This window comes from Oryx dammah, unplaced genomic scaffold (genome assembly GCF_014754425.2).
Source record: "Oryx dammah isolate SB20612 unplaced genomic scaffold, SCBI_Odam_1.1 HiC_scaffold_17, whole genome shotgun sequence".
Taxonomy (NCBI): domain Eukaryota; kingdom Metazoa; phylum Chordata; class Mammalia; order Artiodactyla; family Bovidae; genus Oryx; species Oryx dammah.
Window position 1 is genome coordinate 41261692 of NW_024070201.1, and position 22133 is coordinate 41283824.

At 49.3% G+C, this 22133-nt stretch overlaps 1 protein-coding gene across 5 annotated transcripts in view; it reads left to right on the plus strand.

Moving 5' to 3' along the window:
• Positions 1–22133, plus strand: part of IRAG1 (inositol 1,4,5-triphosphate receptor associated 1) — a 116596-nt gene that overhangs the window by 43970 nt on the left and 50493 nt on the right. The window contains exons 2-8 of one of the 5 annotated variants that reach the window (XM_040258381.1): positions 205–362; positions 15466–15566; positions 16672–16742; positions 19023–19196; positions 20212–20289; positions 20973–21025; positions 21228–21275. In XM_040258381.1, the coding sequence (XP_040114315.1) occupies positions 294–362; positions 15466–15566; positions 16672–16742; positions 19023–19196; positions 20212–20289; positions 20973–21025; positions 21228–21275 (594 nt within the window). In that variant the 5' untranslated portion in view covers positions 205–293. Of the gene's footprint in view, positions 1–127; positions 363–15465; positions 15567–16671; positions 16743–19022; positions 19197–20211; positions 20290–20972; positions 21026–21227; positions 21276–22133 lie in introns of those variants that run through there. The other 4 variants (XM_040258382.1, XM_040258379.1, XM_040258380.1 and 1 more) reach the window with 4 other exon arrangements.

Here is a 22133-nt window from a genome sequence, read left to right on the forward strand (position 1 = left end):
ATCTCTAAGGTCGCCTCTGACTTTGTAAACAGAGCAAAAGAGCAGGAGGAAATGCAATTCCAAATGCCCTCTGCTCGCCTATTTTAGCCCTTGTTGCTGTAAACTCAAGCAGGCTCTCTCTGCGGTTTGTGGCTCCTGGAAACGGGACCCAGCGTGGGTCAGGGATGGGACTGGATTTGACTTGTCCTTTTGGCGTCTCCTCAGCCTGTGGAGCCCAGGCCTCTTGGAGCATCTTTGGGGCTGACGCAGCGGAGGTTCCGGGCACACGCAGTCACTCCCGCCAGGAGGCTGCCATGCCCCACATTCCCGAGGACGAGGAGCCCCCCGGAGAGCCACAGGCAGCCCAGAGCCCCGCCGGCCAAGTAAGTGCCTCCCTTCCTGCAGCTTGCCTGGCCGGGGCCTTGCCAAGCGCCCTAGGCTGAGGCCATAGGGTGTAGTACCAGCCTTTGCAGGCGGCAGTGGGCCTGGGGAAGGTGTGTGGCTTCCACACCAAGGAATACATATCCAAAGGTCATTTGAGTTGGCCCCCACACACCCTGAGAGTGGAACCTCCTGGGCTGTGTCTGACTGAGGTCTCCTGGGAAGTCACACTGCCCTCCTAGGATGGGGAGATGCCTGGAGGAGAACCACCAGCATGGAGGGTCTTGTCCTGTCAGGGCTGTGGGCACCAGCATAAGGTCACTTAAACTGAATCCTCTTAAAATGAAGATCAAGGTTTCTTAGTAAATAGTGGAAAAGGGTTTCAGTAAGATTTTATTATAAAAAAGGCAATGATGAAAGTAAATTGAAAGGTTTCATTGAGGTTTAACTGTACAAATGATATTGTGAAGATAAATTTTTAACCATACATATTGCAAAATATAGCTTATATGTTAGTTTTTAGAATGAACAGAGAATTAATCAAGTATGTTGATTTTTGTATTACATATTTTTTATGCCAATGAAGCGATCGGTTCACATGATGTCACAACCTTTACATTTTACTTTATAGCACCTTCATTAAGAGATTCTGCTTGTTTGATATTTAAGGGCTTCATTCATTTTCCTAAGGACCTCTTTCAATCCCTCAATATTCCCTCATGAAGAACCTATCTTTCCATCTTCCTCATAATTTTGAATTCATCTGTTAACTGGTCCAACTCCATGAGCTCCTCATTGATCTAAGATCTTGTATGTGAAATTCTCCGACGTGGTGTTTTGAATTTGATGAACTTTGCAGTTGGTTTGCACTGAACTTATACATCCTGTTGTATATGACAGTTCTCCAAATGTCCCTGAGACTGAGGGAGAGACACTCATTAAAGTGAGGGAAGGTTATATGAGCTGGCATTAATTTGATACATTTGAAAAGTGGGCAGATTCTTAGTGAATAGTTTCATGTTATAATGACATTTATTTTCTTTTCACATCATGACTGTGGGAACTAAGATAATAAAAAGAACAGAAAATTGGAAAAGAACAGCCTCTTGTATCCCCACATCCCAAGCTCATGGGACTGAGATGCTGTAGAACTTGGCAGCCTTGGAGAGCCCTTGAATTTCTAAATGCCAGTAAGGCAAGCCCCCATGCCCTTGGCCGTAGGCACCAGCTCAGGGCTTTACTGAGCCCCACTCCCAGGAGTGTCCTGGGCTATGGGAACTGCTGTCCAGTTCCTTTCAGTGGCTCCAAAGTGTTCCTCTACTCCTCTGCAGGTGACATCTAGCCTTCCCCAAACTGTGCTCTGCTGTTGCCCCTTTCCTGCTGCTGCTCCTAATCACGTGTGGACAATTCCCCCAAAGTGTTACCGACAGTGACTGTAAGGTTTACCCAACAAAAAGTCTGCTAATCTACTGAAATCTTGGAGTTTAAAGAAGGGAAGTACAACACAGAATGAAACACTTGTGTGTGTGGTCAGTCATGTCCAACTCTTTCGTGACCTGGACTGTGGCCTTCCAGGCTCCTCTGTCCGTGGAATTTTCCAGGCAAGAATACTGGAGCAGGTTGCCATTTCCTCCTCCAGGGGCTCTTCCTGACCCAGGGATCGAACCTTATTGCCTGCATCTCCTTCACTGGCAGGCAGATTCTTTACCACTGAGCCACCTGGGAAGCTAGACTAAAACACATCTGGATTCCAATGTCACTGCCCCCAGTCCTCAAGTCATTCCTTTTCCCAGGTTCTATCCCCTTAGCATCTCTACCCCTCAGTCCTGGATCACTTCTTGTTGTGGTCATCCCTGACCCTATCCACTTTACTCACAATGATAGTGCCCTTAAGACAGGTTCTGATGCAAAATCTAGCTCCTAAATCCTGGGCAACTGCCCTGAATGGCTGCCACGCCCTGATCCCCAAGTATTCAAGTGTTCCTAAAAAAATAAATTAACGAAAGATGGGCAGAGACACAGCTCCATCCTCAGAGAGGAGATCTTTTTCACATTGAGTTCAGTTCCTCTTAGTTTCAAACCTCTCTAATTAAAAGACACTTCAAACCTCCACCAAGACGCAAGACCAGATAGCACAAAAGCCTGCTGGCCTTTCTCCCCATCATGGCTTCAAACCACACAAAGGTGTAACTTCACTGGGTCAGAGGTAAGGGTAAATTTCTAGGGATAACTAAGCAGGGATAGTGTGCCAGGAGCTCACCACACAGCTGAGGGTCAGAGAGCCCCAGCTGAGCCACAGAAACTCCAGATTCCAGCCCCCACAAACTCACTTTCCCAAACCAGACTTCTATAACAAACACCCTGGGCCCTCAGGGTCTCTGAAGGTCCTCCATGTGCTCATGGGGAGATAAGAAAATAAAGAGACTGTTTGTGGGCCTCAATAGCCTCCGCAGTGCCAGAGTCTATCAGGAGAAGGACCCATGAGGAACCCGGGTGAGCTGGAGCCAGGATGCCAGGATCCTGTGAGAGGCCCATTAGCGCAGGATTTCAGAACATGGACTCTGGAGTGAGGCCAATCTGGGCTAAAGTCATAGCTCTTTCAAATGCTGGTCAAGAGACCTGGTGTTGAGTCTGTTAACTTTTCCATACCTCTGGTTCCTCATCTCTTCCCCAGGGCAAGTGTTAGTGGCTGCCTCTTGGACCCTGTCTGTTCAGCCCAGACCTTGAGGGCCTGCTTTGGCCTGAGGGACTGTGGAGCTGGGACAGGTTAGACCCCAGGCTGAAGGCCACATCAGATTCAGTATCCTTTTATTCTCTGCCCTGACTGACAGGCCCTGGGCCTCCCTGAGTCCTCCAGAAGCCCACAGGCATCCTAAGTAAAGAGCATCTTCCTCTGCCGTGCCCATCAGACAACCCTCATGGGGCTCCTCTGGCAGCTGCAGCCTCAGGAGACAGTTAGGTCTTGAGAGTTAGACTGGAGCCTTGGGGGCTGGAGCCTGAGTCGCTCAGAGCAGCAGAGGCTGGGGAAGAAAGGTTGGCCAGGAAAACTGGGCTGGAACTCCTGGTGCCGTGTGAATTCCATTCTGTGAAACAGGCAAAAAACAGACCATCTTTCTGAGTTTACGGTTCCCCGGGGTCCGGCCCTACTTCTGGTTCCTCAGGCCCCAGCCCCCAGTTGCCATCGCTGACACGAGCACTAGCTGAGGCCGTCTCACACAAAAACACAAAAGATCCTGTTTTTCTTTCTGCTCACGCACATGCACACACACACACACAAACACACTCATAAGCACGAACACTCATACACATGCCAGACCTAAACGCACTTTCAGACATTCACAGACTTGGACAGATAAAGAGATAGACTGTTTAAGATCCCAAGCAGAAACTATAATCAAAACGCACAAAGAACTAAAGCCTCCTGGCGACGCTCTCTGGTGAGGCTGCGTCCTGAGCAGTGTTTCCTTGGTTGGCCTTTGAACAGGGAAGGGCTGAAAGGGATAAGCTGGTAGCCAAGAGGTTCTGGCAGGAACAGAAGCTGTGAGGATACAAGTTCATGACCTTATGGGATCACAGACTGACAGTAGGTCACTGACCAAATCTCAGGTCACATCTAAGCCCCTTCCTCTAAAGACAGACAAAATCCTGCCTGGTCTAAGTCACCTGGGAGCTTGTTACCCCTGGATTCCTCTGCCAACCTACACCTGCTGGACCAAAGCCTCCAGGTGTGGACCCGTGCGTGGTTGGCAGCTCTGCTTCCTGGTCAGGCTGGAGCCTGCCGGCCCCGACTCCCTCAGTTCTGTTGTCACAGCGGCTTGTTGTGGGTGAAGACCCACAGATGCATGAAGGAGGTTTCTGCGTCTTCCTAGAGCCTCTCTGCCTCCAGGTCCTCCAGGCTTTGATGCCATGGCACGTTTCAGAGCCTCCTCCACCCCATTCCACACATACCAGCCTGTCTCTGCCTCACTGTGGGGCACCAGACCTGGCCCCAGGACCTAGAGGCAGTGTGACCAGGACATCAGCCCTTTCCAGGCCTGTAACCAGCAGCCGTATTAGCATCTCCACTCCCTGGAACTGCACGGCCTCCTCAGAGGGGCCTTCCAAACCTCAAATTACGGAGCTATTCATATTAACTATAAAAGCCCAGTTCTCACGGGATCTCACCCCTCTCCCCCTCCAGGGGTTTTGGAAGGCCCCAGGGGCAGGTCAGTGTGAGCTCATAAGCTGGCCTCACATCTTTCACATCATCTCCTCCAGCATCACTCTGACCACCGTTCTCTAACCACTCCCTTACCCCACTTCTCCATTATCCATAAGGCCACTAATAACTGCTAACCTTGTGCTACCAGGTACCACACTTTTCGTTGTTGTTCGGCTGCTAAGTGTGTCTGACTCTGCAACTCCATGGACTGCAGCACACCAAGCTTCTCTGTCCTTCGTTATCTCCTGGAGTTTGCTCAGATTTATGTCCTTTGAGCCAGTGGTGCTATCCAACCATCTCATCCTCTGCCGCCCCCTTCTCTTTTGCCTTCCATCTTTCCCAGCATCAGGGTCTTTTCCAATGAATCCATTCTTTGTATCAGGTGACCAAAGTACTGGAGCTTCAACTTTAGCATCAGTCTTTCCAAGGAATATTCAGAGTTAATTTCCTTTAGGGCTGACTGGTTTGATCTCCTTGCTGTCCAAGGGACTCTCAAGAGTTTCTCCAGCACCACAATTCAAAAGCACTTATTCCTTGGCACTCAGCCTTCTTTATGGTCCAACTTTCACATCCGTACATGACTACTGGAAAAACCATAGCTTTGACCACATGGACCTTGTTGGAGTTACTACTCTATTAACTCAGTTACCTTTCAAGCCTCCTTATGAGGTAGGCATCATCAGTTCCATCTCATAGCTGAGCAGACTGAGGCACAGAGTAGTTAAGTGCCTTGTTCCAGGGTCACACAGCTTGTAAGTGAAAGGCCCAGGATTTGCATCCAGGCAGCCTGGCCCCAGAGCCCACCATTCTTGGTCTATGCCCTGCACTGAGCTCTCTCAGCTTTGGCACTGGGGCCTCTGTGAGAGGTGCTAGGACCAAGGGAACACTGTCCTCTGCTCCCAAAATCACTTGTCAGAGACAGCCAACCTGGGCTCCCATAGAACTTACCACCTTATAAACCTGAAGTGCCACAGCTGTGGTCCCGATAAAACAGCACGCTTGGGTGTGTCTCGAGCCCTAGAAACCCAGGCCACCGTGCTGTTCCCGCTTCAGGCCACACACACGTGTTCCTTTCACTCCAGGCCTCCCTGAGCATCTACTTGATCCAATAAGTCCCCTAAATATGAAGGAGTTCTGTTCCGAGAATGCACTTGTAAGTCTAGTTTGTTCATAGGTCCAACAAACTTAGCCTAGCTACCCAGCTAACACAATCAGCTGTAGACTACTGCACTGTAATAGGTTTATAAGACTTTTCACACAAGTAAGACATAAAAAAGCACAGAACATAGTGAGCTTTTATACTTTTGGACATCCTGGGCTTGAAATAAAGATACTGTACTCCCGCACTCTATACAGTACTGTGCAGTAAAGTACACAAAAGCACAACTGCTTGTAGAGGATGTGTGCGCGAGACAAAGTATACTAGATGCGTGAAATAACGTGATTTTACATGCAAATACACGTTCCCATCTTTGAAACTTCACAGCTTGAAGGTTCGTATGTAGGGCACTTACTGTACTGCACTTTCTGATCCTCTAGACAGAAACTGGTGTTCAGCCCTCACATACAGCAGCGTCTGGTTGACATGATCACTGAAGCAGTCAACTAACCAGCAGCATCCTTGCTCCCACCCTGACCCCTACCCCAATTATTACTTAACTGAAAATGAGGTTGGGGTGTTTTTTGGAAAAGCAGCCCTCTGCATCCAGCCCTAACAGGAAAGGATCTGTTGGTGGAGCTCCTAGAACCTCTGACCATGAAGCTGCGGGGCCTCCCCATCTTTTGGCCCAGAACTGGATAGCACGGTGGCTGCCACCACAACAAATCTGGAACTTTCTCCCTGCTTAGTGTAGTGAGAGACACATCCAGACTTGCTACCATCATCCCGCATGGCTGTCCTGTTAGAAGAGAAGAATTCCAAGCAGGGTTCCCCAAGCAGCCAGGGAGTTCCGGAAGGCACAGGAAATGCTTTTGTTTCATAGGAACGTGAAACATGAGCCACGTGGCAGAGTGAAGGGGGCCTGCGCTTCATCCCTGAGTGTGACCCTGGGTGGGTTATTCATCATGCCTCATCTATAAGCTGCGTATTCCAGTAATAGCTGCTCATACCAGCTAAATTTTAAGGCAATTCCAGGCACGATGCTAGGTTTCTGTCTATATTATCTCATTTAGTTTTCACACTAACTCTGTGAGGTCGGTATTATTGCTATTCCCATTTATAGATGAAGAATTTAAGCACAGAAAAGAAAGTAAGGTTCACTAGGCAACACAGCTAAGGGGTTAGATTGTAAGAGCCTAGACTCAAACCTAGGCAACCTGACTTTACCAAAATAACATATAGCCAGTGCTAAGCAAAGCACTCAACTTTACTCAGTATTCAACAAAGTTCTCAGTCCCTCGCACAGCACAAAATGGTCTACTAAAAAGTTTTCACAGGTATCACTGCTGTTGGTCCTCTAATGCCACTGTGGGGACAGAGATCATCATCCCCAGGAAACTGGAAAGTTCAGAGTATGTAGGTATTATAGCTGGATGCAAGGAGAGAAACCAACATGTGAGGCTCCTACTGTGTTCTAGGCTAAGCTTTCTGTACTCACGATTTCAGATGACCTTTATAATGCCCTGTAAGTTAGCAATGCCTGTACCCTTTTTATAGATTAGGAAAGTAAGTCCTGGAGAGGTTAAGCTAGTTGTCCAAAGTCACATAATGAAGAAGTAACAAGGCCTGACTTTCGCTGCCTCATGGCTCGTAGCTGAGAAACAGGCCTAGAATGATGGTTTTTCTTCTTTCTAGTCCAGAAAACACCCCATTGCAATGCAGTGGAGTTTGAGCACACAGGAAATGGATGGCAGTTCACTGACGTGTGGTAGGTACTCGGCAAATATAGAACTGAGTTTAATTTACTCAATAAATGTTTATTGAATTCATTCACCAAGCATTTATTGAGCTGTAACCAACCAAGGCCCCACTCTCAGGGAGTTCACTTCCTTGTGGATTTACAGCTGAATGACAAGTCTCTCTGATCTGATTTGCTCTCATGACCTTCTCTGATCAGGAACTGGCGGATCTTTGTTCTATGCCATCCTCAGAAATATCTAGACCTTAACACATGAGACTGGGTAAGGTGGATTGCCAGCTTCATTCTCCACTTCGCCTCCCCTTGGCTGTTGAGACCCTGTGTTCACTTGTCAGTGGGCTAGGGCTCCATCTATACCCCAGTGGAGGCCCCTGGAGAAATGCGTGCTCTACCATGGTGGCAAAAGGGTTCAGGACTCAAAAGAATCAATCCTCTGTCAGGAATGAGATGAAGGCGAAATAGATAATGTGTGTTAAATCCTTGGAAACTGGTAATGACTGTGCAGAGTGGGGAGACCACCCTCCCAACTAACCCTATGAGAACCGTCGTCTTACTTACTGTGCTTCCTATGTGACTGACAGTGCTCTAAGCATTTTACACCAACAATTCTAGGAGAGCAGTATGATTATTACCCATTTTACAGATGAGAAAACTGAGGCAAGAAAGTACACTTTAACCACCAGAAGCTGAGGAGTACCTTGAATATTCCACTTGAAGGTTTTGAATTCATCCTTATCTCATCCTGCCCTTTACAGAAACAGGCTCTGTTCAGATCTTCAGTGAAGTATCTTCAAATAAACTGTCAGTAAAGCATTAGAGTGTGATGTATAAGATATTGGAGATATCTATTGGGAACCCCCAAAGTAGACATTACTATTATCTGTATTTTGTAGAAGAGGTTGCATAATTGTCAAAGGCCACATGGAGTGTCATGGCTGAGTGGAGATTCAAACCCATTTCTGCTGAGGTGTTCCCACCACCTTTGCCTCCTTCCCTGGTGCCACCCAGCAGTAAATCCAGTGTCTTGGACACCAGAAACCCCAGGCATGGGAGGTAGGTGCTTGATGCCCCATCCTCTATGGAAGAGAAGCTCAGACAGAGTCAAGAGGACTGTTCTACCAGGATGGTTTCTAATGGTTTGGGTCAGAGAGTAAGAGCTGTGAGGTCATAGCTGTGCAACTGTCCAGGACAAAGCAGAAAGTGGTTTAGAAATGTTGATTATATTAAAAAAAAAAAAAAAGAAATGTTGATTATTACAGATGGCCAGGAATGTATATTACAATTATTGGTCTTATTATAAGCAAATGGAGTAGTTTGTCTTTATTTCTCTGAGTACCCTGTCAGGTTGCATTCCTTTAGGGTCAGGGGTGATGTGTGTATCTCCAACCCTCAGCATAGGCTCTTACATATGTAAGAGTTTAGGGATGTATGGTTGTGTGATAGGCTGGATACATAATTGGCTGTATGGATGATTAAATGCCTGGACCTAAGGGAGGAGGAGATGGACAGGAAGGATGAGGAGAGGATAGAAGATAATCGTGGATGAATGGCCAACTGGTTGAGTGATACCCTCCTTCCCGACAGAGGAAGGCTAACAGACACTCTATGCACTTTCACACTTCAAAGGCTGATGGCATGAGAGTAAAAACAGCGACGAAGAAGGTAGGATAATCTGGGGGTGGGTGACCCCTGACTGGGGCTTCCCTGGTGGCTCGGCCAAAGAAAACTCGCCTGCCCATGTAGGAATTCCCAATCCCTGGTTTGGGAAGATCCCCTGGAGAAGGAAATGGCAACCCACTCCCGAATGCTTGCCTGGGAAATCCCATGGACAGAGGAGCCTGGCGGGCTACAGTCCCTGGGGTCGCAAAGAGTCGGACAAGACATAGCAACGAAGCAACGACCCCAGACTGCTAGGAGTAGCCCGGACAATGGCTGGAAAGAGGACCTACAGAGGCAGGGCAGGCCGTGAGCGATGGGGAAATCCACCCAGCGGGCAACGGGGAACCTTCCGGGAGCCAGAATCTGATCCTCCACGCTTGGCAGGGAGGAGCCCCAGGTCCAGCCGAGCTCAGCAGAGGCACTTCTGCTCTCTCCCATGCTCTTAGGACTCATTGCTGGAATAATCATTTTCTCGGAAGTCCCCAGAGAATCCTTTTATCCTGCCACGAGAGTGCTAAGCCTCTTTGCGGCCAGGGCCGTCCTCTCCAGAGACAGTCCTTGTTTGCCCTTCGGGCTGTGAGAGAGGGACCTGGGGATACAGCTGCAGCAGTGCCCGCCCTCTGTCACTATCCTCACTGTCATTTTCACCCTCAAAAGCGGCCTGGAAAATGGGGATTATTTGCTCCAATTAATGTTTGAGAACAGGAAGCCCAGGGAAGTTAAGTGACTTGCCCGAGGTCACCGAGCAGTGTAGACCTCCCAACTTCACCACCCCACACTGCCTGCCTGCACAGTCTTCTCCCAGACCCGCTGCCAGGGTCCCAGTGCAGGAGCTAATCTCCCCACTCCTGCCTGGGCTGGGGCTGCTCTGCTGCTCAGAGCTTCCGAGCCAGGGCTCGCCACGTGACATGGGGGAAAGGAAGCTAATATTCCCGTCTGTGACACTGGCCTATATTTATCCCTGCGCCCAGGCAGTTAGGAAACTGTGGTGCATTCTTGGGAATTTATGAGCGAAATAAACATTTAAATGTTTCTATAAGGCTTATTTAAAGAGAACAAAATGTGACCTGCTGGCTTATTAAAGGGCGAGCTTGCTGGGAGATGGCCCAGCTCCCGCAGTGCTCGGCTGACCCCAGGGAAGGGGAACGGATCCCTGGGGAGGCTGGGCCCTGGAAGGTGAGAAGGGTGCCCCTGCTATCTTTCCTCCAGCTGTGTATTCAGCCTGAAGGGCTTCCTGGAGGAAGAAGCTTACTGGGTAGGGTACAGTTTGGAAGAATAAGAGAGGCACGTCAGAGGCCTGCAGGGCACCAGAAATCAGGGAAGGTGAGACCCAAGACCTGGAGACAACTTGTATAGCCAGCGTGTGTGACAGGAAGGCCAACAGGCCTGGTATCTGTTTCTTCCCCAGGGTTGTGCAACCCTGGACAGTCTGGTTTTTATTGTTGGTTAAGTGGGAATTGAAATGTGAAAAGGGGGAAAGAAAAGAAACATATTAATCCCCTATTTCACACTCAGGGCTTTTGCTTTCGTCTTCTCATCTCCCCTGCACGACACTGTGAGATCAGGAGACATTCTCACCCCACGTTGTTCATGGGTGTCCTGAGGTTCATCCTCGGAGCTGCTGGAAGGATTATGAGAAAACACACAGGAAGTGCCTGGGGCAGGGCCCTGCAGGCAGTAGGTTGGACTAAATGTCACTTCCTTCTACCCATGTTTGTTTCTTTGCTTCTCCTGTAGGTAAGAGTCGTCTCTACCTTGTCTGAGACGCAGGTGGTGAGAGGGAGTGGAGCCAGGTGAAGGAGGCCTTGCGTACAGGTCCCCCTGGGAGTCCTTGATAACTTGGACTTCTGTGGCTGGGTGTCCCACGGAAGATATTCCGCGGCTCCGTGACCAGAAGTGCACGGTCCTCCTAACTGAACTCCAAAAGGTTGTGTAGATGCAAAACTAAGAACCACAATCGTCTCCAAACCAAATTCCAAAGTCATGAATTTAGCCCCAACGGTGCCAATAACAGACTGTAACATCTGACATTTATTGAGCATTCACTAGCTGCCGGGTGCTCTTCTACAAGCTTACCATCTGGAGCTGCCATACTGAGCAAATGAAGCAGTTATGTTCATGCAATATTTGGGACATGTGTGTTAGTCACTCAGTCATGTCTGACTCTTTGCTACCCCATGGAATGTAGCTCGCAAATCTCCTTTGTCTATGGGATTCTTTGTCCAGGCAAGAATACTGGAGTGGGTTGCCATTCCCTTCTCCAGGGGATCTTCCCGACCCAGAGATCGAACCCTGGTCTCCTGCACTGAAGGCAGAGTCTTTACCTTCAGAGCTCCTTTACACAGAATACTTTAGTGTAAGTAAGTATTTGGGACCTACTTACAGTAAAAAATTAATTGTTTATTTGAAGCTCAAATGTAACAGGGTATCCTGTATTTTATCTGGCAATCCTATTTCTACATCAGTCTGCGGGATTGTTGTAACTACGCTGTGAGATAGCTATTTTATAGAGGAGGCACAGAGAGGAGAGGTCACTTGCCCAAGGTCACACAACTAATGTGAAAAGCTGTATCATGAATTAGTGCGGCTCCAGAGCCTGAGTCCTGAAGTCCTGGAGCCAGGAACTTGCCTGGTGGATTCTGTTTGAATGCGCCGCCAACAAGCTTTCTTGAGGCCCTGCCTTCTGTTTTGGCAGCTCAGAGCCGGAGCAAGGATGAGTATTTACACGGCATTAAAACCTGGCAGAATTCACCCGGAGGGCCCTTGGAATCTTCCCACACTCTCTCCTGATTCCCTGTTAAAGTGAAACCCAGCCAGCACAAGACTAAATGTTCCCCACAAAAACAGTTTTGCAGAAAATTAGATATTGCCTGGAGCTTTCTGTGAGCTGATTAAGGAGAGAACAATTTGATTTTATTAGTGTATATTTTGTACATTTTGGAAGGAGAGCATGAGGACATTCCAAGGCATTCCATCAGGGGATTAGAGGATTTCTCCCTGATTGCCTTGTGCCTCCTGGCTTTTAAGCAACTTCAAATTCTGTGTGTGTGTCTGTATTTACATGCTTGGCACTCACCACCAGGGGCTCGTTTCTGCCTTTCTGTGTGGAAATCTTTGCCCTTGACCTTCCTCTGGGTGAGGGTACCAGCAACCCCGTGGACGACAGTCACCTCTGGATAGTGACTCATATGCATCACTTTCACCAGGAGTCAGGGAAAACTCCACTGGAAAACAGTTCCTCCAGTGCCTTGCAGACCAGTTACCTCACAGTGTCAACCTTGAGGGCACCCGACCAGACTGGACCTGCAGGACCGGTGGGACCCTACCTGGGATGGGTAGCGGTGGGAAGGAGGCTACTTCTACCTCACTCCCCTCCCACTGTGCTAGCCAGGGCGGGGGCAGGGGAGGGGTAGTATTTCAGAGGTCCTCCTGGTTTGCCTTTGTCTGCGTAGGCCCTAGCACATAGTAGGCATTCAATAACTGTTTGCTGGATGAGTAGACAGAATAAAGTGTAATAATGTGCAAAAGTTTACAGACTGGCCGCTCTCTTAGACTCTAAGACTTTTGAAAACTTTTGTGTCAATCTTAAAAAAAGGGAGGGTAAAGCAATCTACACCATGAATGGAGCTGGAAGACTAAGCTGGGTTGGGGGGAGGAACAGAGAGAGGGAGAGAGGGAAAGGGGTGGGCAGAGAGCAAGCAAGTTATTTCACCTACTCCAGTCTATGCCCCAGCCACACTCATGAATCCTTAGTGCTGTTACGCCTTGTACTAATGCTGTTTCCTTTGCCCAAAACCTCTCCCCTGATTCTTACTTTTAGTTAATTAAATTTGGCTGGGTCAGGTCTTAGTTGAAGTACAGGATCTTCACTGAGTATCTTCACTGAGTATCTTTCGTTGTGGCACGCAGACTCTCTAGTTGTGGCTTAGTTGCTCCGTGGCATGTAGGATCTTATGTTCCCTGATCAAGGATCAAACCCCTGCCCCTTGCATTACAAGGCGGATTCTTAACCACTGGACCACCAGGGAAGTCCCTCCTCTAATATCTTTGTATTGCAAACTCATATTCATCCCTCAAGAGCTAGCTTAAATGTCCCCTCCTCTGGAGAGTCTTCTCCAGCTCCCCTCATAAGAGAGTTTGCTTTGCTTTCCTTTGAGCTTTCGAAGAGTGTGGTTCATCCCTTATGCATTATATATATTATCAGTATGAATTACTTCTCTGTATCCCTTGCTTGTCTGTGAGCTCATGAGGGTCTTTGTAGCTCAAACTGCTTCTGGTACATGGTGCATAACTAAAATGTGTTTGTTGAGTGAGAGAGAAAAGTGATTTGACAGTGGTATGACTGTTCATTGATATATCAGTCTTGTGCTAAGGTACTTTCTCAACATTATTTTTAATCCTCACATCAGCCTTGTGAGTTATCACAGGGCATAGAGAGGTTAAGTAGCTTGTCGAGGATGATGAGCAGAAATTTGAGGGTGTGATTCTTCCAAAGGAAAAGGAAAAAGGCAATGCTGCTTCCTACTCCTACCCAGCCAGAGTCCTTGTCCAAAGTTTCCTTCCATGTGCTCAGGGATTCTGAGGGCGTCCCTCTGTCTCATCACTACAGCTCCCTCCTGCTGAAAGATTGTGGAACACAGGGATCTGGCGTTCCCTGGCTGGACTCAGAGACTCTTCCCCAGCTCACCTGGCCTCATGTTTGAGGCCAAGGGAGGGAATAGACGCAGATGAAAATGGAAGAGCTGGTTTCACTAAAAGTTGTGGGAATCAAGAAGTCCAGATGACTCTGTGTAGTACTCACTTGACAAGAAAGAATAATGTGAAAAGGAGAGAGGGCCTCCTCCCCACCTTGCTAAGAGCCAACTCCTGCATACCAAGGACTTAAGAACACAGCTCAGCCTGGCTCTATGAGGGCAGCCCCCAGGCCATGGCTTCATCGAGGCCAGTAGAGGTAAGAGCACTAATGCCCAGGGGCTCCAGAAGGACATGACCTCCACAGAAAGTGGCTGTGGGGACCTACTTCTCTGAAGCTCCAGGAAGCTGCACTGATATTGTAGGTGGTGTGACATGCTCAGGAGCATGGGGAGACAGGCCCTTGGAAGGGAGAGTAGGGCATTCACAGAGGGCTAGAACTGCACACACCAGTATGGGAGAGCAGGGCAAGGAGAAGGAAAATGATGAAGGGGCATAACGAGGACCCCCAGAGAGTCTCCCAGATATAACTGGGAACAATTCTGAGACAGATACACTGGGACAACAGGTGGCAGAAAAATCAAAGACACTGCTGTTCCTGTTCATTGGTGCTATTCTATCTCCAGTCCACTTAGGTATGGGAAAACACAGGTTGACGTGCATCTTTAGGAATTTTGTTGTATATCCTATACAGCATGCTTTTATTTCATTCATTCATTTACTCACTCAACAAATATTTATTATACAGATTTGTAACACACACATTTGTATGTTGCATTTGTATATGTAGGGTTTTACCACTCACACAGCCATTAGCAGCAAAACAGTATACCATTTTCACTACCGCTGCTCCAATCTACAGTGTAATAACTTTCATTTTGATGGTTAGAAGTTTTGTTCTATTTTGCTTAGTAGTTGCAAACTATCTCAAAAATTTAAGGATTGGCCTATAATTTTTGTTATTATTTCAGAAATGTTTGTTTATTTAGATAAACATTTTCACAAAGTTATAAAAGTTAAAAGCCATGTTCCATTACCCATGGAACAAATCACTTTATTGACATGTCACCATTAGCCACGTGGAGGACTGTCGCTGGGTGTCAGGAAGGTGGGTGTCGCCACGTTTTCTGCTGGCCTGAAGCCTGAGGACTCCACTGTTCTTTTCCTATTAATACCTTGTTAGTGAGAAGGCAATGGCACCCCACTCCAGTACTCTTGCCTCGAAAATCCCATGGATGGAGGAGCCTGGTAGGCTGCAGTCCATGGGGTCGCTAAAAGTCGGACACGACTGAGCAAATTCACTTTCACTTTTCACTTTCATGCATTGGAGAAGGAAATGGCAACCCACTCCAGTGTTCTTGCCTGGAGAATCCCAGGGATGGGGGAGCCTGGTAGGCTGCCGTCTATGGGGTTGCACAGAGTCGGACACGACTGAAGCGACTTAGCAGCAGCAGCAGCAGCAGTGAGGAATAACCAGGGATGGTTTTGTGGTTTCCTGATCTTAGTGCATAAAAGATAGACCAAGTTAAGCTAGGTGAATGAAGGAGAAACTTTTTTTTCTTTTTCTTTTTTCTGGATAATCCAAATAAACTGCCTTTGGCCCATTTCAAGAAGGCTCTGGTATCATGATGCTGGAATAAAGGTTCCAGCTCCTGGAAGCTTAACTCCATCTGTGTTCTTGTTCTAAATCACCAGGACCCTGCCACCACAGGAATATCTTGCAGTCCACCCACCATCATCCTGACTGGGAATGCCAATTCACCAGAAGGAGAAACTGACAAAAACCCGGTCAACAGGTACATCCTCTGTGCCTAATCTATGCAATAAAGGGCACTGTTTCCTAGCATGTGGGATTAGAAAACTCTATTTTTTTTAAAATAAATCTTTTCTTCTTTCTTGATGATTTTATTGATGAAATAAAATCAAACGGTTTTTCAAAATGAGAGAGAGAGCATGGCGTTTTCCCATTATCTCCCCCTCCCTCATATTATTTTCTCTCCTGGATTCGGATCTTTGCACTTGGCTAACCTTTAAGAAAAGCACAAGTCATAGCAGGGGAATTTCCTATAATATCTGCCCATATATTTGCAAACAGACCTAAAAGATGTGGATTCTTGACTAGTATTCTGCCTGGGTGGCAGATGACCTCATGGTAGGAATACTAGCTCACAGGCACAGAGGTGTCACTGCCTCAGTCTTATACAGCACTAGCTCATGTATTTGTCTAGCTGAAATGAGATGGCCTAAGTATAATTTCCAGAAAGTTACAAAGATAACCCTAATACAGATATGTAATGAGCATGTGTCAAAGATTTATGTGTCAAAGATTTATTTAACTCATTAATGGGGTGGGGGAACCAACAGGAATACAAAGCTGGTTCAAAAGAGGATACAAGAAATGGACATACTTAATATAATCAGTGAGGAGGACAAGAAAGATGGAATAAGATTGCTTAAGTTAGATATAAAATAGGTTAATGTTTCATGGAACAATGAAACCTTAATTTTTTCATCTTTTTTCCTCAACAGAAATCATCTGCATCTCTACCAGGCAATTATTCACATTTTATGAGTTTTCTGAAAGTTAGATGCTCAGTGTCTGAGCCCTGATAAACAGTTACATCTCCTCAGGGAAGTGGTTTAGCGAGTATCAGAAGCACCTGGTTGTTGAGGGTGGGAATTGTTCAATCAATCACACAGTGTTGGACCCCCATCCCCAGAGTTTCTGATCCTGTTGGTGGGTGGGGCCTGAGAATGTGTGTTTCTAACAAATCCCAAGCTTAGATGAGATTGAAAGCCATGCTCTAGGATGAATTTAAAGCATAGGCAAGCATCTAGACACCTATTTACACACTCCGTGGTCCAATTTTCTTAACAAGGTGATTCTGTCCTGTCTTTCAGAGCCCACAGTCCCCACAGGAGGCTTTCTCACCGACACTTGAAGGTTTCCACTGCTTCGCTGACCTCTGTGGGTAAGGGCTAGGCTGATTTCTCTTATTTCTGCAACCAGAAGTAGAGGTCCAGCTGAAGGTGTGTTTGAGGAGGAAGACTGAGGTCTGGTAGCTTGGCCTCTTCCCCACTCCTGTTTCTCGGATAAGTCTGTCCCTAAAAGCCCAACAGGGCAAAATTGATGAGCCCTCTGTGTTTGAGCCCAGAAATATATCTGATTTTAGTTTGTTTTGGTAAAAAGACAAGTCCTGGGCATACAGAGGAAGATGAGGCAAAGGGAGATGAAAGGGCTGGGTGAGGCCCTCTGCCCCCAACTAGAAAGGCCCACATCCAGGTAGGTGTGTGCTTAGCTGCTAGGCTGGCTGCCCCAACCAACTTCTCCTTCCCCAGTGTATCTCAGAGCCTGCTCTGGACCATCAGAACACAAATGCAGGCGTGGTCTCTGCTTGCATGTCACTGTTGGTGAGGAGACTGACAAGTGAACAGATAGAATCAAGACACTGTGTGGCAAGGTCCTTCACAGAAGTGTCAGGGAAACTGAGTCAAGCAGGGGACCAGTTCTGGCTAGAGGCAGGGAAGGCTGGATAGGTATTCCAGATGGGAGAGTGTCTGAGTTGTGCCTTAGAGAGGTGGACAAGAGGGAGGAAAGGTCATCTGGATGGAAGAAGCAACATTGCTGGGGAACAGGAGCCTTAACAGAGCAACTGAATGCTTTGCTGTGTGTATTAATCAGGACTCTCACATCATAGAAACTCAGCTTACAAAACCTCATGCCAAAAAATAAAAATAAAAGCCAGGGTCTGTGTTTTCGGGGTGTGCTAACCCCAGGTGCTCACGCTGAGTCATGAGCAATCATCTCATCTCCTTTCCCAAGTCTCCTCTCTTGTGTGGTGGTTTTCTTCTGGGCAAACGACTATGAGCAACTTCAGTGAAAAAAGAGTTCTTCTTTCCCATATACCCAACACCTTTCTCAGAATTGCCTCTCACTGCCTCGCCTGGCCATCCCTGAGCCAGCCACCCAGGGGGACTGAGCTCGTTGGCTGGCTGAGGATGGTACACAGTTCCATTACTGGTACATGAGACGAGGTGGGCAACAGGGTTTAGCTCCTTCCTAATTTCCCAACATGACTGAGACTCCAGTGAGCTTCACCCAGTAGAGACTGGGGAGCTCTGACCGGAAGAAGGAGGACAGGAGGCTGGAGAGGCACAGTGGGAGCTGTTCACCATGGAGGGGCTGGAGGAGAGGAGTATGTGGGGTCAGGAAGAGCGGCTGGGCCCAGCTGGGCATCTGATGTCACCCTGGGGACCGTGAGGAATCCTGCTGAGCGGAGGCAGGGGAACTGTATGGTCAGAGGAGGCTCTCAAGATGGTCACTCTGAGAGGCAGTAGAGGATGGGATGGTGCAGGTAACCTGGAGGTGGAAAGGACCTGGGAGGTGCTGATGTAATTGAGCAAGTAAGTTACAGCTGATGAGCAAAAATGGAGATGAGGCCCAGGTTCCAGGGGCATTTACTTGATGATGAGCTGGCGAGACCTGGGTGGACTTAGAAAGAAGAGTGTGGAGTGACTCCCGTGTTTCTGAGCAGCTGGGTGAGAGGTGGTACCACTCACCCAGGGAAAGTCTCCTGGAGAAGGGGCAGTTTTGGAGAAGGATAGAATAAGGATAGAGGGGCTTCCCAGGTGGCGCTAGTGGTAAAGAACCCGCCTGCCCATGCAGGAGACGTAAGAGACACGGGCTCAGTCCCTGGGTCAGGAAGATCCCCTGGAGGAGGGCAAGGGAACCCACTCCAGCATTCTTGCCTGGAGAATCCCATGGACAGAGGAGCCTGGTGGGCTACAGTCCGTTGAGTCGCAGAGTCGGACACCACTGAAGCGACTTAGCACAGCACAGGGGTGAACAGTGTGAACAGAGGGGAAAACGATGGAAGGTGGCCATGAGATTGTGTCCTTGGCTCGTTAAAGGAACAGAGGCCCAAGGAAGAACACTAGGGGAGCAGAAAGCACAGGTGGGGCTCCTGTCGGTACAGTTTAGGACAGGGAATTTCATGGGGGATTTCATGATCACTTGTGACAGAAGGCATGCCACAGCCATGGGCCGGTGGGGCTAGGCCTGCTGAGGGAGCCTGTATGTCCCCACGTAGCCCTCTCCAGGGCCCGGAATTGGGCCAGGGTTTGGCTGGCCGAGTCCACTCTGGGCGGCATCCGTGGGCTGGGGGCTGGGGACTGTGGGTTGGGGGCAGGGCTGAGGCCCTGAGGAACCAAGGATTCCATGGGTCTCACCTGGTGCTCCCTTGCCTCTGCAGACCCTGCAGGGCACGTCATTGACCTGGTCAATGACCAGCTGCCGGACATCAGCATCTCAGAGGAGGACAAGAAGAAAAACCTGGCGTTACTGGAGGAAGCCAAGTCGGTGAGCGAGCGGTTCCTGACCCGCCGTGGAAGGAAGTCCAGGAGCAGTGCTGGAGAGTCCTCCCCAGGTAGGAGGCCCCTCTAAGGGGTGCGGGTGGGGAGGGCTGGGCGTCTGTTGTAGCAGGAGCCCTGGTTCTGAGGGGTGCCCTCAATGCGCCTGCCCCCAGGAGGACTGGGCCTCATGAAGAGGATCCTGTGAGCGGAGGACATCTTGCCCCATAACAGAAGCTCTGAAATACCCAACTCTAGCCCAGAAAACTCTTTTACCTTTCAGTTTTGGGGGACTATGTGTTATCATTGTGTCCTCCTGCTTTGCCAAGAAATACTAGCCCATATGATACCCGTGAACTTGACCTGGGCTCCCCAGTCCCTGAACCCTGAAAGAAGAGAAACCCTTTGTGTGATGCCAGCATGCACAGACCCCTAGACCACCCTGCAAGTCAGGTCTGTGTGGCATCTCACCATCCCCAGGAGGCCCTGCTCTATGGGCACATCCTCTGCAAAGGTCAGGAGAGGCCAGCACTGGGCTCCCTTTCCTTGACCTCCAGCTGGAGACCCTGGGAAGGATCCTAGCTACTAAGGGGAAGGGAAGGTGGTCTTTGGTGTTTTTATGAAATTTCTGGATTAGAAGGTTTTCTTGGACCCTGAAATCCTCCTGTTAACCCTTTGGCTAAACTCACTCTTTTTTCTTGAGCAAAAATTTGGGGCAGTTAGACAAGTCTGAATGTACTTAGGAGACAAGGGGTGCAATTAAAATCAAGGCCATCCTGGTAAGCCTAAGAGGTACAGCCTTTGGAGCCAAGCGATGCCAGGCCCTCTGTTTCTAGAAGGTACTTTGGGTTGAGGCCAGGCAGACCGAGGAGTAAGATCCAAATTGCTGTCCATCACCCCTAAGTGACCTTAGTGCCCCCTCTGGTGGGGCAGGGAGGAGTTAGGCTGTGGCAGGAGCCTTGTATAGAGTCTAGAATCAGCCTGTGAACCCGACGAGGCAGACCCCAAGGGTGAGACAACCTGAAAGGATGTCTTTGTCAGACTGAAGTCCTGAGCCTTCATGAGTGCTGGCCAATCTGTGTGTCTCCACAGCTGTTTCGCCAAATCTCAGCCCCGGAGCTTCTCCTGCATCCTCTCAGAGCAACTCCCTCACCGTCCCCACGCCGCCCGGTGAGGTCCAGTCCCCCGACATCGCCTGCCCTGGCTCCTCCCTGGGCCCCAGGGCTCCCATCCTGCGGGCTTCCCCAGTCGGGACCCCCTCTAGGCCCCTTCCCCCAGGGCCTGGCTGGGCGGCCTCAGAGGAGGAAGATATGCTTGCTTTCAGGGCTTCGAGCTAGCATGGGGAAGCGGGCCTGGCCCAGGGTGAGGAGGCGCGCAAGGTGGTGGGAGCGAGCTGTGACCGGGGCCCCTTGTCCAGAGAGGCCTCAGAGAGGTGACCTCAGAGCTTACTGCAAAGGCCTCTGCTTGCGCCACAATTTGTATTTTGACTGCTTCCCTTCACAAGGCTGCGTTCAGAGCCATAACTGCAGCTCAGCCAGGGAAGGAGTGAGGTGCCCAGGAGAGCAGCTTGCCCTGGTCAGCGGTGCAGGGCAAGCTCAGGCTCGGGCCAGGCAATCTGGGTTCAGAGCCCAGTGCTGACCCTCTTGGCTGTGTGGCCTTCTCTCCCTCTGCCCCAGCCTGCTTATACGGTTTCTGTGATGATTAGATGAGGGCTCCCTGTGGAGCGGCATTGTGAGGGGTATTCAACAAACCCCGGCTCCAGGCCGGAGGGACCTAAGGGAGGACCTTCTGGGGAGGACAGCTGAGAGTCTGGGGGCGCTGGGCGTCACTTACCAGCATCTGGACTATTTTAGATTTGGATGTGTGCAGTGGCCCACCGTCCCCTCTGCCCGGAGCACCGCCACAGGTAACGGGGCTGCTGTGGGGTTTCTACACCAGCTAGTCTCTTCTCTTACCCCTTAACTCCTGAGAGGCACCCCGTGACCCCCTGGAGGTGGGGCTGTTGGGTGGGGGAGGCATTGACACCACCCTAGGGTCTCCTTGAGGGTGTTTCAACAGGAGATAGGGTCTCTTCACGTGGCTGGCTGACTCGTGTTTACTTTCTCCAGCAGAAGGGGGATGAGGCCGAAGTCCCTTCACTTCACCTTGGCGAGTCTGTGAGTTTGAGCTCTGCCCAACTGGGATGATTTGAGTGTGGGAGACACGGTGTCCCAGAAGGCTAGGCCCTGGGCAGCCTGCCAGTGGGTGTGCGTGAGCGGAAGGTCCAGGCTGAGGAGGCTAGAAGTTTCCTCTGCCCTGCATTGACTAGAATTCTGAGGAGGAGGGGGTAAGGAGGTGGGATTTAGTGGAAATGATTTCTGTGGTGGTCCTGCTCATAGCCCTAGACCCCCAGTCAGGCTGCTGCCGGAGACCCTGGGGACCGCTGGACCCAGCAAAAGCCGGGCAAGTCTGCTGTTCCAGTCAGCTTGCATGAAAATTGCAGGGAAGCTCCAGTCCCTAGTTGGGGCTCTTCTTGGGGGTCACCTGGAAAATTTCATCTTGGCTGGTGAGCAAAAGAAGAGTCCCACACCTGCTCAGAGTCAATTGCTCAAGGTGGTGTCAAGGGCAGCGTAGAATATAATCTCATCTATTAATAGAACCGGGTCTGGGATAGAGTCCTCTATTAGAGTGTTAGCGCACACACAGGACAGCCACACAAATACCCACACAGACCCACATGCGCCTCACAAAGCAACTTTCCCTGGGAAATGGAAGAATATAGAATCTTAGAACTTCGGAACAGTAAAATATCAGCTTGGCAAGAATCACCTCATTCAGTGATCTGTAGCCTCTTTGGGTTCATAGAACTCTGAGAAATTGTTGAAAGCTGTGGATTCTCTTCCCAGAAGAAATACATTCAGCCCATGAACAGCACATATACACTTGCATATAATTTCAGGGAGTTTAGGGCTTCCCCGGTGGCTCAGATGGTAAAGCGTCTGTCTACAATGCACGAGACCTGGGTTCAATCCCTG